Below are 20,252 nucleotides of genomic sequence, written 5' to 3' on the forward strand. Positions count from 1 at the left end.
GCAGTTCTAAATCTGAACCTCATCGTAGTAAATGGTCTTGTTCAATATGTGAAGTAGCGTTGTGTCTCAATGAAACCAAAAATTGTTTTAAAGAATATCATACTAAGTAACATTGTTTTTTTATAATATAATAAAATGTTTTTTTTTTTTTTTTTGATTAAAAGACATAAAATATATGTCTAAACAGTATAGTAAAAAATGTAGATATTATTAAAAAGTAGTATCAAATAACTCATAGTGGTTTATATGGGAAACCACCTCAAAATTTGAGCTTTAAAAAGTTCAAAAAAATGTGAATATAATTTTTTTATTTCTAAAGGTAATAAAGAATGAAGTTCAAGTTGAATCGCTTTATAATTATTATTTTGTATAATAGCGTGCTTCAAAGGGTTAAAGTCTGTTAAATAATTTCTACGTAGCCAATACGTAAGTTAAACGTAAAAATCAATAGTTTTGGCTTGATTTTAATAAAACAATTAATATCAGTCACATGAACTGGTAGCCTGTTGAACGACATGTTTAGTTAAAATATTATTGTATAAAATTGTTACTCAGAAGTGTTTACCGTCATATCCGAGATATATAACTCATATCAAGATTTTCACTTTAAATTGTATTAAATATTTTTATATGTTAAATTATTAAACTAACAAAGAAAGAATCAAAATATTAATATACTAGTTGTTTGGGCCGAAACGATTATGGAAGGACCAGTCACAATGACATAATAAAAAAAAAGAGCATAATGGTAATAATAGTTTTGCGCCCAACTTTGTATGAGTTAGGCTATTTCTCTGAGTGCCGTTTTAAATGCTTGATAGGCAATCTAATCATCAATCTCGCTGGGCGGCGGCTACGATAACGCTGACGGAGGAGCGGTAACAAATAATTTGCACAATGGGAAATAGGAAATAGAGTTTAGTTATCGGGGGGGAGGTCACTGTGGTCGAATCGGTCTGGTGCAATGACCACAGAGCTCACACACAAATCGGACAAATACTAAAACTAAACAATCAGACCCCAACTTACAACTAAGACTTACGACACGGAAAATACTGGCGCGAAGATAGTAGAACGAATAAATGGCCGACAGTAACGAAAGACCTCACAAATGACGGATGAAACGCAAACTTGACTGGACAATGACGAGAACCTCACTGTTGATTTGCGTAGGTAGATCAAGAAAACATGGTGGCGTCAAGTAGACAATAATTCACAAACGGTTTGGTGTTAGAGTTAAATAATTTATTAGGAACACGTTGCAGCAAATAACATATGTTGCCGTAATGGTATATACTAATAAAATAAAAAGTAATTTTAATATATTAAAAAAATATGTCTAATAATAATGATGTTTGTTGCCATGATGGCGAACAACAAAAAAAAAAATAAGTAATATAAGTAAATATAAGTAATAAATTTGTCGACGAACGACAAAAAATAAAAAATAAGAACGTGGTGCAACAATCGCGACCGAACGAACAACAACAGATTAAAAATAACAATGATTATATAATTTACCTAATTTCATTTACAATAACGATACGGTTTTACCGATTATGGACGGAACGAGTGGAACGGATAGAAAACAGGAAAGGAAGTAATCACCGCCGTGGGCGCGGAATGGTGCGGTCGCACCTTCCAAAGTCCGGCAGCACAGATGGCATAATAATTTGATAAGCGCGCGAACACTAGGGATGAACATGAAATTTGAAGGTCTGAATTTTCCGAGTATGCAGATATTCAAATCTTGATTTAAACCAAATTCTTATCCAGATTTGCTGAAGTATCCGAATTATTAGGATAGATAGATTTGCTTTTTATATGAATTGTAATTATTTTTATTTTTTAGTAATATTAATTATATTATTTTATTGTATTTAAAATTGAATAACAAATTAATATTATGTTTTATATATAACAATAACATGACTCCAATAGTTTTCTAATTTATTATTAGTTACCAAAAAAGTTATTAAATTGTTGAGTTTATTTTATACCTCTATGATTTGCAATGATATCATAACTGAATACCCAATTAACTAATATTTATTACATAACCTTGGTTAATTTTATGTGAATATAAAAATGAGTTATTAAAAGTAAAATTAAATTGAATTATCCGGATAATTCGGAAAATCCTTAAAATCCTGATATACCCATCACTATAAGATACTCGTGATGTGATCTTCATATTATAATTGTTGTAGTCCAATAATTATACTTGTCTATTCAAATAATTACTAATATTGAGAGGAAGTTTTGTAATATAATACTTAAAGTTCGATGCTTAAAAATATTTTTTATGTTACGAGTAATACTTCTATTGTTGCGAATCTTTTGCTTACTTTCATTAAATGGCAAATTAAACTATTACCTATATGATATTATAATCAAATAATAGTTTAAATATATGCATAGGCTGTCAGAATATTGAAAAATGAATTTATTACTTTAAAATTTTTACATATTAAATAAAATATATTTTACTATTTTTCTACATAGTCACCGATCAAATTGATGCATTTTTCTCAACGATAGAGTAATTGAAATGTATATCGGAAATACGCAGCACATTTTCCATCAAAGTACTCGGTAACTGCGTTCATAATCTCGTTCTCGTTTGGAAAATAAATTCTTCCTAAATATTTATTTAACGGACCAAAAAAAAAAAAAATTGAAGGTGCCACCAAATCAGGATTATTTGGTGGATATTACAATACTATCAACTTGTATTTTTCCAGCCAAACTTTGATTTTTTCCTCTAAATGTGGGCTTGCATTGTCATGCAGTAGTTTCACATTTCTTGAGCATAATTATTCTCTTCTCTTGAAACGAATTTTTTCTTTACATTTTTCTAACGTTTCAATATATCAGTCAGCATTTATTGTTTAATTTTTTGATGAAAAATTAATGTTAAAATTAAAAATTTTATGATGTGTCATCAACGCAGTTACCGAGTATTTCGATAGAAAATGAGCTGCTCATTCCCGAAATGGTAATTTCAAGTTACTCCATCATTGAGAATAAATGTATTAATTTGAACGGTGACTATGTAGAAAAATAGAAATATATTTTATTTATCATTTAAGAGTTTAAAGTAATAAATTAATTTTTTATTATTTAGTATATTTTTGTACATTATTAATCGGACATCCTACGTATATGTAACATATCTTTAAATATATAAGCGTCAATAAAATGTTTTCCAAGAAAATCAATTGAAAAAATCTTAAAGGTCTAAAAGTGAACCAATCTAAAGTACCACCTATGAATCTTCGTAATCTAATGAGATAATATCAAAAAAAGTAATCGAAAAAAAAACACTATTGTACTCTTATCAGTGGCAGATTAGGGAGCAGAATAAAAGGCTTATAGCCCAGAGCGGCTTTTTTAGGAGGGTGACTTTTTTTTTATATAATTAAGAGTTATTATTGACTTATTAGGTATATTTATTTTAATATATATTTTTTTATATTTGTCATATAAACACGAATAAAAATAATTCTAAAAAGTTATAATAATATATTAATATGTACATTGTATGATACGTACCTATAGGCTTTAGTAAGAATATTACAATTATTATTACAATTTAAATATATTTCATTTGTAATAAAATAATTACAGTTAGTTACTAGTTATTATTAATAACTTATTAGTACCTATGTACTTATTGGGAACATCCGACTATCCGACTATAGGTATTTTCATATCTGGCTATTTATATTTCCGTTATGTGACTGTATAAGCATTGTTTATTACAACTGGTAATAATGGTATCTGAAGTAAAATAATAGAAATGAAATTTTTTATTTTTAGAAGTTTTCTATTTTAAAGATTTAATATTTAATATTTTTTTTTTTGATAAAAAAACTGAATAAAATTTGAAGAGAAGGGTTTAGACCAAATATTGTTGGTTCATTATAGTAGAGTGATAGAGGGGGGCAGAGTGATTAAGCCTAGGGGCGTCAAAACGCTAAATCCACCACTGACTTTTATAATCGAAACGCTACTTGTTTTTCAACATAAAATACAAACAGATTTGTCCACACAATGTTTGGAATTTTGTGTACGTACTACTAAATAGTCTGTAATTATCCAATAATGTTTTCATGTTGGGTTTCAAACAAATAACGCAACACTATTAGTAGAATCGGTAATTAAATGGTTTATACTGCGTGTTTAATGGCGTATGGCGAATGTACGTTTAGAATATTTTCCTGTTTGCTGTTGTTCAATGTAATACAATAGTATAATAATATACAAATGTGGCGTTATGTAAAAGGTGGTTGCATCGGATCTTTAAGTAGGCGTTTTTAAATTAACCTCATGCTCGACGTTCCGAACATAAAGCCAACGTTTTCACGTATAATGGTTGCATGACGTGTCAAGACTCCGATTCCGCCTAAAAATGATGTATTAATTATTTTTCTTTATACGTAGTGTAAACGAGTATACAGTACACGTAAAATAAATATCAATATCGATATTAAAAAAAAAAAAAAAAAAAAAAACAAAATAATTATTAAACGGTGATCCCACTGCATTAATATCTGTATACTCGATAATGCGCTACAGTGGTTTCTCATTCAAAATCATATATTTTTTAAGTTTGTATGAGGTGCACCAGATTTCAATCTTTGTTTACTTTTTGATCTCAGTAATATTAAACTGTTGAGCCATATCAAAAACCATGAATTATTCATACATTATACATTTGTATAATTAATTATATTAATTATATTCCTATATGTTACCGGAAATGTAGACATTTTAGGAAAGGATGACAATTCCTAATAGCGGAAGGAAATAATATCATTGCCTAGGAATTGCCATAATTTCCGTAGTTTATTAGGCAATGTTATTACGCATCACTTTCTTACACGAAAGCATTGACGCTCATGATGTTGCAAGTCTTGTAGGGCCGATCGGTCGATCACCTTATGAGGCGATGTTTAGTTGTCCAGCTCGTTTAGGTGTTACATCAATTGGTTTACCAATAGATGAAATCGGCGCTATTTGAAATCTGAGGAAGATATAGAAAGTATTTTAAAGTCAAATGAAGACGAAAAAGTCGAAGAAAATGAATCGGCTACTAATGATTTTAAACTTGGTAAAAAAAAACGTAATAGTTTAATATATTTAAATATAATTTACTAATTATAATATTTTTATTTAGTTTATCAATGAAAACAAAATATACTGAATGCACGTCAATCATCTGCGCAAAATTTAGAAAAACAGGCTCAAAAAATAATTAAAATATCGAATAAAAAATATGATGAACTTAGTGTTGGAACTACAGTACGGCTAAGCATTCCTGATGTAGACCGCTGTCGTCGATCGCTGAGAAATGTACTAGCGGTTATAATTGAAGTTAAAGAAGATTTATACAAGCTATGTTAGAATTAATTTAGTATTTTTATAGCATATTAATCATCGTCGTATTTAAACGCATAATAAAGATTCATTATAATTATTATTTTTTTAATTATATGCACTGAAAAAGGATTTTTAAAACATATGTACACAAGATCGGAAATAAATCCTTGCATGATAAATTTATTGAATCTAACTACTGTTTTAGAATCAGCAGGTCACGCAGAAAACAAATATCACTTCGGGAGGCAGCTATTGTAAATAGTATTTCAGGGACACAAGGATATACCCGATGTCAATGTAAAACAAAATGCAAGACGAACAGGTGTGCTTGCAGATTGGCATCTAGAATTTGTAATTTTAGAAAACGAATATATACAATCTGTATAGACAATACAATAACTTATAATAATAACAAAAATGTACAAGGCTTGACGGCTTGAATGAAGGGGACGTCCTGTAACGCTACTTCAACGAGAATTTGTAATTATAAATTTCATGGAGGTTTGCCATGTGAAAATAAAACTGAATAACTACGAAAAATAAAATGTAAAATATAAAAATTCTGAAATTATACAATTTAAATTGATAAAAAAAAACTATTCTATTTTATTATATTATTTTATTATTTTATTATTATATTAGTAATTAATATTTATGTATAGTAAAATAATTATTTTAAAGTCTAATTAAATCAAGTTAAAAAAAAAAAAAAAAAAAAAAATGGTATCACATGTATGAAAAAATATGGCATCATTGCCTGGAATTGTAAGGAAATGATAACATATACTAGGCAATGATATAATTTCCTTCCGTTATTAGGAATTGTCATTACTTCTTAAATGCAACATTTCCGGTAACATATACATTTCTTTAGATAAAAATCAATCAATGTTACATAAATAAAACCTATCTTAAAGATAATCACACTTTAAAATATTATAATAATAATATATATTTAACTTCTATAACATAAGATATATTATAAAATCGATTGATTAAATTTAAAACAATAAATATATTTATCTAAATGTTTCATCATTTTTAAATGGGTATACCATGGATACATACTATGTGTGGTTTGTTATCAATATTTCATTTCTATCGTATATTTAATGTATACTGAATAATACGATGGTAATAATATTAGTGTAGAAGCATTACTGAATTATTTCTTTTTTCACAATTGATGTTATGAAACTTTGTAACGAAAGAAGCTAGGTACACGAAAATAATCCTATTGAAAACTCAAAAGAAGAAAAAAAATTCCTTATAATTTTTATTATACTTCAATTCAACGAATAACTTTGAAGTACTTGCATCTAATTATAAATTTGAAATTAAAATGTTTTTCTGGTCAATTTTAATAATTAGTTAATGATTTTAAATACTTAAAAATTCGTAAAATATCATAGTAACATAGGTCTAAGATTATTTACTTCTAAATGGGTTTTTCCATAATTCATTAGTGCTACAAATTGTGATTTAATGATATCGGAACCAACAGAATAGATTAAAATATAGTCTATTCTATTGGTTCGAAAAAGTATTTAATATGTTTGTTAAAATTCTTTAACTATATTGTTGCTGAATTTTTTTCTTTATGATCACGTCAATCGCTGTTGTTATGCAACGCTGGCTTATTCATTTTTAAATGTTTATTTAAGTCACTTGAACTATTATCATATCGGTTTAAAATTAAAGTTTGGTTTTTTGTTTTCTTTATTTTTTTTTATTTTCTGTATTTACGCTTGTTCTATGGCTTTTTGTGAGCAATTTCTTTTTTAATATTGTTTATTTATGCGAACTAATAGTGGAGCAAAATAAATTAAAGATAGTTTGTTATAAAAGCTCATGTAAATACGTTTTAAAATCCACTAGAATAGCACTACTAATCTATACATATGAAATTCAAATACCACTCACTCACTGATCGCTGTATCTCAAAAACTATTCAACGTACGCACCTGAAATTTGGAACAGTTTTTCTTCTAATACTTTCATCGTGTAATAAGAAAGGGTTTTTCGAAAATCACATATTTAAGAGTTGAAACGGTTTAGGACTGGATGTAAATATTTTTCAATTTTTGGTTATCTAGGAAATGTTTGATTTGTTTAATATGTTGATTTTAATAATCACCGATTAAGATGTATGTAAATGATTAAACTGTATAACAACATCATCGAAGCCATATTTTTAAACGGAAAATTTAAAGGTAAACATGTGCTATAACCTCACATCCCAATGACTCCAACAGATAAGCCATTGGAATTAAAATTTTTGCAGTTTCCAGTGCAACTCGATTTTACAATGATCATTAACAAATTACAAAAACAATAAGTATCGTACATTCAATCTTGCTCTGGGAGGGGAGGGGTGGATTAACAAAAATAACAAAATAATCGTTATCTTTTTTTTTTTTTAAACTGTTGTTTAATAACTATATTAAATAGATATTATTTTATACAACTTTTTTACCAATTTACAGTTTACTTTTACATTACAGTAAATTAATAGCTGTTGGAATATAAAAACAGCATAGGTAGTTAACAAAACTTTTCAAACACCTATCAATATAATTATTTAATTATTATAATATTTGTATAGTTGTATATTTTAAGTTCAAAGCGTAATAATGAAATTACGAATATATTACACGCCATCAATAATAAAACAATTTTATTTTATTTTTTTCCCTGTGGGGGGGTTGAATCCGGACCCCTCCCCCCCCTTCTACGCTCCTGACGAAAATTAAGACAAGAGTGTGGACTGAATTTTGAAAATTCATGCTTCTCACATGGATAACTGTATGTGGCCTGCTCACGCGTCAGAAAACTTTCTGATTTATTTGTGTAGGCACCACAAAAGGAAAAACAAAAAATATTGTATAATCCAAATACACTTAAATAAATAGCATTTATTTGAAACCTCAAACTGTCAGACTTTTCTCAAATAAATGAATAAATAAAAAAATTATAATCCAAAATAAAATGAACATTGTTGTAAGGATATTAGTATATGCTTAAATATAGTAAATAGTACAGCAAGGCATGATAGATATGGCCTAATTTAATATTTACTTATTATAATACATGACAAATTAATATTTTAACCTTTATTTCGGGTGATTTATACTTGAAATGTTATAGATTCAACGGTAACACCTAAAAAGAGTTGAATACTCACAATTTTCTCAATACTATATGAACTCGAAATTTTACATGGTGGTCTCTCCAATATTCAATACATGCAATAAAAAGGGATTTTAAAAATATTGTAACCAGCAAATACGGTAATTCAGAGGTAATTCAAAGTATTACCAAAATTACTATACTGATTCATTTGAACTTTCGATTTATTTGTATTATAACCATCAACAGTTACACCAAACTTGGATTTAAATAATGTAAAGTTATAATCCATTAAAACATATATCACGACCAAGAATGTTCCATGCGAAGCCGGGTAATTAAGCTAGTAATAATGTATAGTCACATACAACTGTTTTGAAAAATGTTCAATCGAAATTTATGTTTATGATCCATTTTCACGATTTATCGTTTACTTCAAAAACCAATTGAAAACCTTAATACTAATAATTGCATGTCAAACAGATCATGTCCTTTATGTTTCAACTTCTAGATCGTTAACATTATATTATTGCAGAAGAAATCATTTGTTATATCATTAAAAATATCAGTAACATTAATTTTTTTTCGATGTTTTACAATTAGATGTTTTATAATTAGATAATATTTATGATAAGTACTGTATTGCTAAACCGAATGATAAAATTTAATAAAATATTTAGTATCAATTTTCTGGACTGTAAGAGGATTATAAATTAAGAACATTGTAATAAATGACACGTATATATATATATATATATATATATATTGGTAATGGGTCGAAATGTTCGAATTTCAAACTGAACCGAACTCGGCATGAAAAAAAATTGAACCGAACTATCAAGCATCTTTTACTGATCGAAAATCGAACTTGAAATATTTTTCGAACCAGACTTACTGGTCACGATGGTTCGAAAACCAAATATTTGTACAATTCTTCAAAAGTTATTTTTAAAAAATAAAAATTGATAATGATTATTTAGAAATAATTAGACTATTGACGATAGAAAGTGGTAATCTGTAAAGGGCACGTTATGCATTATTTATAATAATAATGTTATTTTTCCAGTCGCATATTACACATCCACCCTCCGCCGACTAAAACATTAATAAGTTGTTTAACGCCAATAGAGGCAGTGTATCTACATTCATAAATTAGCTATTTTTGTTTTCATCATATTTATTGTAGAGCAGTGCTTCCCAAACTTTTTCGACTCAAGGCGCCCTTTTTGATCCAAGGTTTTTTTCAGGGTCCCCTTCTCTAAGTCATAGAATGACTAATGATAAGGAAAATGTTAGACCTGATAGTATTTCATGACGGCGCGGCGCCCTTATACATACATCGCGGCGCACTAGGGAGCCGCGGCGCACACTTTGGGAACCTATGTTGTAGAGGTTAAAATCTATTTTGGGTAAATCCATAGTAATATTCCGATACCGCGACTGTGCTATTAATAAAAACATGTTTACAACTTACGTCTTGCATTATAAATTCTACTAATTATTCTATATTTATGAATTATAGTTATTATTACTATTTTTTTTATATATTATTAAAATATACTGATTGTATTATCATATTACACTCAATACTCAATACTCAATGAATATTTTATAGGCTACAAGACAACACGAGAGAACACAATACTGGTTTTGAAAAATAATAATAATAATAATAAGAAATTATCTAAAATCTAAATGTATTGTGAATAATACAATTACGTAGACTTAAAATTTAAAATATAGAATAGGTAATGCGAAAACTTAAAATAAAATAGTAATTAATATCATAATTATAGTTGATTTAATTTGTAAGTAGGTACACTATACATGATAAAAAGTATTGAGTTCGAGTTCGAGTTCGACTTAAAATCAAAATAGGTTCGGTTCGGTTCGGTTTGGTAGAAAATATGAAGGTTCGATTAATTTTGAATTCAAAAAAATAATTTAAAGTTCGGTTCAAGTTCGGTTCGATTTAAAAAATCAGGGTTTGACCCATCATTAATATATAATATATATATATTCATAATATAAGAAATATTTTTGTCTTAATATTGATTTGAAATTTGCATTTGAATATCAATTAATTCTCGATTATATATTAAAAAATTATGACAAGAAATAAATAAAAGTTACGAATAAACTGCGGAAACAGGTTTTATTTCTTAAACTATCAAAATGGAAAACTAAAGAGATATTTTTTTCATATTTCGATCATTCATTATCCTAAATATCTTCAGTGTTTGGAAAGAACATCGTTTGTGAATGTCCGTTCATGTTCATATCTTATGAATGACAAGCGAATGTCACTCGCTATTTTCAAATTGAACGTGAACGATGTTTATATATTTAATGAATTTAAACGATTTTTGGAGTGTTCGAACTTATTTAGTATTTTAAAATACTTGTATAATCATGAATATTTATTATAATAAGTTTAAGTATAGGTTTTAAGCATAAAGTAAAATATACCTAATTTATTTTGTAACGGTCTCATTTATACAAAATACAATTTGGTGATTCATAAATAAATATAAAAATCTGTTTCAACATTAATTTTTATTTCATTATAAACCAAACCTAGGCTATATTTTTTTAATATATAATAAATTGTTTTTTTTTTGAAAATATCTATACATATAATTCAAATTGATAAATTATTATTATTTATAAATGTTTAAAATCTAGACAGGTGAAATAGAATATTAAAGAATACTCCATTAAAGGTTTATGCAATTCTTCACCTATTGAAATGCTGAATGCTTTTTAATAATTTAACATACTAATTTGAAACTTGTAAATATCATATCGAATATCATATCATAGATAAATACAGTTGATTCACATGGTTATGAGATTCGTCATGTCACGTCCCGCCTGATTGGAATTGCTAAATGAATATTATACTTGCGACGGCTTGGTGTGTGGAATTGATTTTGACGTGCAATGGCGTCATGGATTTGTTCTATGATAATTATGATGACGTTGTGAGAACACAAGTACTCTAGATAAACACAAAAATATGGCGAAAAGAAAACGAACGAAAATCTAATCACAGATTTGTTTCTGAGAAATAAAATTGAAAACATTAATAAAAAACGTGGGACAGTAAAGCGTCATTTTATTTTATGAACAAATTATATTAATAATACCTCTATTACTAAAACTCCTGGCCATCGGAGTATATAATATTATTTTTTGTTAACGTTTTAACTAAATAAAACGAAATAACATTCAGAGTTAGTAACAATTAATTTCAACAACTCGGTTGAAGCGTTCATTTCGAGTATCTGAAAACGTAATTGGATTTTTAGAAACAACAGTCTGATGCTTTTAATGAACGTTTTCACAAATATTTCAGACACCAGTATCACAATATACTACTTACACATACCAACTCAGATCCCAAGAATTTATAATAATTATATACGAGACATTAAATTCTGCAGTTCTAACTATAGCGCGAAACAGTACTTTTACTTATTGCTTTATTTTCATTAAAATTTCAAACTGAGTAACATAAGAATATCTCAATAGGTGTACTGGTTAGATTGGGTGACGTGAAAAGAAACAAAACTGGAACAAAGAGACTACCTGTAACTAGGTTATAATGTCTTCGAGAAGTTTCAAAAACGTGATGTGTTAGTAAAAGGCGTGTGGTCTGCTGCAAAACAAAGGTTACGGTTTACATACCATATAAATATAAATTTATAAGTATTAAGAAGAAGAAAAGAGAGAGAGAGAGGAGGAAATAAAAGTGAGAAAAAGATATATATATATATATAAAGAGAAAGTGATTACGGAAATGTAATAAAAGTAAGAACAATAAATTATTTGCCGAAAGTGAAACGTGCTGGTGGTTTAACTATGCAACCAAAAAAATAAAATTTATTTTCATTTTCTCAGCTTGTTCGTGTATAAACATAAAACAGCAGATGAATAAACGAGATAAAATATTAGTAAATATATATATATATATTGATAACGTATGGCATAAACAAAGGCTTAAGAATAATAATACGGAGTTAAAGTTGAAATTCGTTCAAAATGTTAAGGCTTAATAATTTTTCAAAAATGTATTTACCACCCAATGTTTAAGTTAAAATAAATAAATAAACAAATAACCAAATACTGCTTAAATAATTATTTAAAATATTGCAATAAATACATAAATGATTCTGAATCTATCTTAGTGAAGAATTGAATAAAGATACTTATCATGAAAATCACTATACATTCCAGAGTTATATAAATAATAATTACTATTCGATTAAATTAAAAACCAATTCAAACTATGTAAACATATTTAGAAATACAATAGTGTTATACAACCGACACGTTCGCGACATATTACAAATGTCATATTGCATGTACGAGTATGCTTGACGTTTCAGTATTCACTAAAAGTTTCGAAGAAACAATTATAACCGTTTACAATAATCTGACTATGAGAAGATTTTCGACGAGCATTAAAAACATTAGAAAATGACAAGTACACGTAGGTTCAATTGCTACGCAAACCGACTGATATGTATCTTATAAGGCATGAGAACTGCAGATGCATATACTTTTATTTATACGTAAACCTTATCATTTGATATAAAGTTGTTGTGTGTATTAACTAATCTGTTTGGTAGCGAAAGATGACTTCCATAAACTTTTAGGATCTTCGTAAGTGATTAAAACTCTAAAGTCGAAATAGTTTATCGTTCTAGTAACTTCGTTCGATATACAACCACAACGATGGTGGATTTTAATTGTATAGTCGTTGCATGGGATTTTCTTATAAATTAATAATATATAAATATGCGTAAAATAAATGTTATCATTTGTATTATGATCTTAAACTGCATGATTCTTACATGCATGTTTTGTGAAATATTTTAACATTTAAAATTAACGCATATGTAAATATATATTTTATTTCTATTACATCTTTAGTATAACATAATAAAGTAAAAAATTAATCATGTACACTTACTAATTTTTTTCAATATACTGTAATCTTTGTTACAAAAATTATGAAAACACACAGACCTCCACTCAACAATTGACATAAAAACCATTAATCGTTTCAATATATTTAAAAGATGATGATTATTGATTCCAACAAATCTAAAAAACACTTTTTCACAAATTAGTATTCTTAAAATGAAATATAATGTAATGTAAATTGCATTATTTGCATGTAATTTGCCCGGGTATTTCTGAGGTTTGTCCGATTTCGGCTTTTGCCCGTAACATAAATAAAGTGATTGTAATCAGTATCCAATAAGTATTTAAATATTTTGTAACTCTGTCATTAATTTTATTTAAGATGAAAGTCCTCATTATATTTTTGTATCATTGGTAATTAGATTTATTGTAAGAATGTTATAATAAAATCAGCTACATAAAATAGTATTCAAATATTTAAACCTAGTAATACATGGTAAGGTTAGATAAGCTTCAGTCGAAATTCCCGAATCTAATATTCCGGTTAGGTCTTAAAATCTCTGGAGGAATAACTTGTTCATAAGAACTTTATTATTTGGGTCAAGTAAGAACAAATTACTTAAAAGATAACATATTATTAGTAGAGTAATGAGCAAAGTTAATCTTTTGTTAGTGTTTACAGTAGGATCCGTATTTTAATTTATAATATAATGTAGTAAATTTGCCACAGTATTATTTGTTTGTTTGTTTGCATGCATGGTATCAATTTATAATTTCGTTACAATATAAATTTATTGCTTCCTATTCATTCCTAAATTAAGAAACTTCAATAAAAAATAACCATACTTAGATCATCCATAGGATTTCTATTTTCATTTATAACAAATAATACTTAACATTTTTTATTTCAATCTGATAACTTCTGTTTTTAACAAATACTAAAAACGTGTTTCTAAAAAAAATCCAGTATCAAAAAATGTATCAAAATTTATTACACCAAATTTGTTTTAAATTTAAAAATTAAATTCAATTTAATCAATTTTTCAATACCACATTAAATTATTAAAGTTAAAATTTTAGTCGAATAATATAGTTATATTATAATAATTGGATTGCATGCATTTTTCTGGTTATAATTGATAATATACATGGCGGCGGGTACGCGATATTGGGGTTTTTTTCTCTCATATTTTAATCAAAAAATATTTATAACGTTCTAGTATCTGTCTAAAGTTTTACCGAAATTAAAAAAATAAGGGGAAATTATCCTCACAAATTTACTTGTGATAAAGATAAGAAAAGATAAGAATTATATATTCTTCGACATTCGCGAAGAATCGGGATACGTTTTTCAGTCGATAAAATAACCGTTCGATGTGCACCGCCGGAGATGAAAAGAAATTCAATTTTATATGTTATAAAAATATATTATATTGCAGATGCAATGGTATAATATGTATCAAATTTATAACCAATAACGTCTCGAATGGTGGCATCGCATTGGTATGAAAATTAATGCAAAATGACATCCACGGATTGAACAATGAACAAAAATGTCGTATAGTAAAATTTTAACTGTGTACAGTCGCAATTGAGCGTCACACAGCATAGTGATCGAACGTGAGTAATATGATAATTAAAAATTTGACTGAAATAAACACGTCGTAATAATAATAATCAGAGACGGCTTTTAAAGAACTTGTACCGGGAAAGTGCCCAGGAAAAAATATTTTTTATATAAATTTTAGTTAAATAAATTAAAATTTAATAGGCAACCAAGTACATTTATGAATATATTTATCGATACATAATTGAAATGTTAACGTTAGAGTAGTTATAATGTAAATTGAGTTAAGACAGAACAATTTTTTCGGAGTAGACGCGTGGTTTAAATTATTCTGCTCAGGGATTATGTAAATTTACAAACTGCCTCTGATAATAATAATAATGGTAATAATAATATTACGTCGGTATGACAATAATAATTCTAAAAATATTACTATGAAATTATCACGACTACTTGAAAATAACTCTATTTTTATAATTCCATAAAAGTGTGTCGTCGTGCCCGCAATGTACCCGGATAGAAAACCGTGGATGGATTAATTGAAATGCTATGCGGGAGACGTTACACCATTGTTTCAAAAGTTATGACGCCGCCGTTTCAATTATTAATTTCGTATAAAGGTTCATAAACTATAGTTGAATGCAAGTATACATGAACGAACTTTATGAAATATACAAAATTCGTATATTGATATTCAAAAGGGAATCATTTTTATCTCTGCAATATTATTTATGACGGCGTAGTATATAGTCAATCTCGCTACACACGTGTGCGCGGGAACGATTTAAAATCGGACATTTTTTTTCTCTCTCGCTATTTTCACATTATTTTTGTTTGATAATTTGTAGTTCGTGCTACAAAAATAATTGCGTTTCAAAACCAATCAATAAATAATCAATATTCTATACACTCTTTTCTTGCTGCTTATGACTTAAAATTCATTTAAATATAGCAAAATGTAATTTATATTCTACAAACGTATGGTCAGTATTCTTCTGGGATTTAAAAATGAAACTTATTTCAACTAAAAAAAAAAAATCTCTTTTTGGAATTCTTTTATTTTAAAACTTTTGATTAAAAAATAAAGATTTTCTACACTACACATATTTCGATTTATAATTATTTTATTTAACCAAATACGAGTAATAATACAATTTTCCGTAAAATAGTGGTTTAAAAATCATAGATAATTATTATTAACACAACTATTGCACTCTTGCGTATCCGATCATTGCTACGGGTTACATAAAACTAAATTTAACTAAATGCCTAAGTATATTGATTTATATTTATCATACACGTTATTAATATTATAGGTATTAACGAAAACGTGTAGAATTTAAATATTATGAATTCAATCGTATTTTCTACTTTAAGAAAACTGTCTACACAGAATAACGTTATGACAAATGCAAAATTTAGGATAGTAATAAATTAATTATCATATTTGCGAAAATATTATTACTAGTTTCTTTTTCTAATTTTTTACAGTCTGTAACAATTTATTTTAAATATTTTGAATTATTAATATTTATTTTTTATATTATATGATAGGCTAAAGTTAAAAGTTACCCAATGGTTAAATCAAACATCGAGATATTTATTTTTTTTCCAATCACTATAAACATGTTTACATTTGGTTTCATTATTGATTAAATATTTTTAAGGTATCTACACCACCAATGTCACTTCAGATGCTTCAAAGAGGTCCTTGACTATATTTTCAGAGACTAGCTTCAGAGACTATCTATATATTTGGGAGAATGATAAGTTTAGAATTTAGAAGTTTATAGTGTGCAACTACGACACTGTATATACGTAAAATATTGAGATATTTGTAAAGAGAATAATTAAATACGTAGAATAGAGCTTTTGTGATTTGGTAGAGGGTTTTGGATCGAAATGTCTGCAGTTTGTTTATATTGGATGGCTACGCTGAGTTCCAGCGTAAACATTATGATTTTTAATTATACGATATAATATATAATTATATCGTAAACCATTCATAATTTTCCAACTTGACACATTTGACATCTGGGATGGTGTACTGTTGTTTTCTTCAAACGTTTATTCTTTGAATTTAATTCAATTATACTCCAATCGTCTATTAATACGATGTTTAAAAATAATGAAAAGTAGCGATTATTATTGTAGTTTGCGTCATTAGATTTATTTTAGTATATCTCTGTATAATAATTTCTTAATAAATACACTGATTTTATTGTACACATGAAAATAGTTACTTCAAATCCACAGATTTTAAATTAAAGTTTGATTTATTATTTCTTATATCAACAACCAGAGTCAATTTGATCGAAAAACAAATTCTTTGTCAGATAGAGGCAAGTAGTTATTACGAACTGCATAATATTTTAATTACACTGCAGCTATTAAATATAACGTAATAACACTCGACAACTGACGATGAAAATGAACATACTAAATAGAAGTATTTCACAGAATTTAGTCAGTCTGACAAAAGTAATATAACATACTCAGTTTAAATTTGTGCTGATGTTTAACAGTAACTGTAGAACTATATTTTACTCGTGTATAAGTACAGTTGTAGATATACCATGCTTTTGTTGTATATTTAATTAATAATGAGCTATCTTTAGTTTTAAATTCCAAGATGAAAAATTCATTTATTTATTTGGATCCTTACGATTTTATAGCTATTGATTCCAGGAATCTCAGGTAAAAAATAATTAAAAATTACAAGAAATCGTCGATATTCTCGAGAAAAAAATATATTACAATTATATTATGGTTCTTGATAATTTAATGCTAATCGAACTGCTTAAAGGAATCATTATGAATATTATTATAACTGTGAATGACATTTTGTAGATTTTGAAATAAAAATATTTATTGATAAATGTAAAATTTAATTTCTTATTTATTTCGTTCTAAATAACTACCACCCGACACATTAATAAAAGTTCGCGAGTACCAATTAAAAAGTAATTACTCCGCTAAAATATTTCACAATGACGAGCAATAATTATAAATTGCAGTATACTCTCTATGCATTCACCATGTATAATGGATTACAGTTAAAACACTCGTTAGAAACACAATTGTACACACTGCATACGCTACTTTTTCGGAAGAGGGCTTAAAAATCATTATAACAAACAAGATCAAAGTAAAAACATTTCGAGTCGTTGAATGAAAACAATACCCATTTCAATGTCTTATTAAAATAACTCGTTAATGTAGGCTTATGTGAAAAACACGTTCCACATAATTAATAAATTCATCGTTAGGTACGATGACAAAGCTCCTAAACATTTTGATGAGACATTCATATTATGAGAAAATGCAGATTTATAGAAGTAATGATTGTGATTTTTAAACGGGACGTAAAATACTAAGAGTGACGAAATAATCGCACCAAAATAACCGTTGGCTGCGTAGATACGTTGAACGATGTAAGAAAAGAGGAATTGGGTTTTGTAGAACCGGAAATTATTTTTGATTAACACTGAAATCGTTAATTTTTTTATTTAAGTTATTAAAATGAACGCGTTAAAATAACGTGACTTACCGGAAGAGTTCTATCATTTATGTCCGAAAACGAGTCCACTAGATGGACATGAACTTCGGCCACTACCCTATCCATAGGAAGTGTATAATACCCTAAGGTCTTGTCGCACTGGTGGCGTTGATGGCTCAATAGATGCACAATGAGCACATCGTCGTTCTCTAACCGCTTCGATAGAGGCCATTCAAAGCTCTGGAAAAACATAAACGTATAATGTTTTAGTAGGTATGTTTGCAACATTCTAAGTATAACTGTATTACGATATATTATTAATGTTAGGCGTAACGTCGCTATCTCGAATAAAATGTAATCTTAAAAACCGTTGAAATTCCATCGTACTTCATTTTCATTTTTCAACTCTTTTATAGAACAAAGTTTTGTAATTGGTTACACTATCGGTACCTCGATTCATAGGCGTAAATGGGGGGGGGCAAGGGGGGAAATTGACCCCAAGAATAAATAAGGAGGGACAGTGCTCCCTCTGATATTTAACATACCTTGTTTTATAGATGATTATAGCTATTAATATAATATTTATTTTTTATAAATCTTAATTTTAAATTTTCGCTTATCTAACATACGAGTAATGTTAGAAAATGAATAATTTTATATAATAATGTGTAATTAGTAAAGCAGCGTTTAGCCTTGGACAACCTTTTCGTTAGATATGTAATTATATTTTTACCCCCCTAATAAATTTCCAAGTTACGCCTATGCCTCGTCTATCAAATTCTCATCAATGTTCTTTGTGGGTTTGACATTTAAAATACTGAGAATTTACGACTATGCATCATATGGCCGAGTGCAATCGATGGTGAGCGCTATCGGTCGGTGCGATTGTTGTTGACGTGTACTAAATGTAATATACACAGAGCAATAATATATGCCTACCTATTGCAGCTACTTGATTAAAAATAATCAATTATTTTTAATTATATTCACTACGCATTGACAAATGTTGACATTCACAATTTAATTTTGAATGGGTATTAAAAATGTATCTATGTTTAGAAGCAATTTTTTCTTCTTATGACTGTCACCATTATATCTGTTATGTTATTAAGAATAATTATTAAATAATAATCATTACATATTAATATAAATTATAAATTGACGGAAGTCGTTCATCTTCTCTTAAAACGTATGTAGAATATTATTCTTTCACTTGCGTAAAAAAAAACTAAGCCCAGATACTCATGTCATAAACAAATTCAAATCCTAACTAATCTTAACTAAAATATTGAAAATTTTTTCTAGAAATAAACCACAGAAACATAGCATAACACTAGCTCACTTCCAAGTTAAAAAAAATCTAAATAAGATAAATATTGTATTCATTTTAAGTCTAAGTTATACCATATGAAAATCATACACTAAAACTAATCAGGAGCTTAAATCTGACAAGAATCTATGAACTCCTAAAAAATTACTTGAATCCTATCTAGATAGGAAAAGTTAAGTTATAAGGTAATTTTTTTTAAATAACATTTACTTTAATTTGTATATATTTTTTTTTATTATTATTAATGTATTTAGATAACCAGTAAATATTTACATTTTTTCTATTACTCATGTTTTTTTACTAAAATTCATATTTTACAAGTCATACTCATTAGTTTATGTTGAATGTATCAATATTCACTTCACTGCAAATATTTAGGACAAGATAAGCATGTTTCATAAACGCTATAC

General features: G+C 27.4%; 1 protein-coding gene across 4 annotated transcripts in view; it reads right to left on the bottom strand.

Moving 5' to 3' along the window:
* The window catches only part of LOC112686005 (otoferlin-like), a 175,491-nt gene that overhangs the window by 57,695 nt on the left and 97,544 nt on the right, over positions 1 to 20,252 (bottom strand). For all 4 annotated transcript variants that reach the window (XM_025558099.1, XM_025558098.1, XM_025558095.1 and 1 more), the window contains exon 3: positions 18,564 to 18,752. In XM_025558099.1, the coding sequence (XP_025413884.1) occupies positions 18,564 to 18,752 (189 nt within the window). The remainder of the gene's footprint in view (positions 1 to 18,563; positions 18,753 to 20,252) is intronic.

The sequence above is a fragment of the Sipha flava genome, unplaced genomic scaffold (assembly GCF_003268045.1).
Source record: "Sipha flava isolate LNK unplaced genomic scaffold, YSA_version1 2_pilon_pilon, whole genome shotgun sequence".
NCBI classification, from domain to species: domain Eukaryota; kingdom Metazoa; phylum Arthropoda; class Insecta; order Hemiptera; family Aphididae; genus Sipha; species Sipha flava.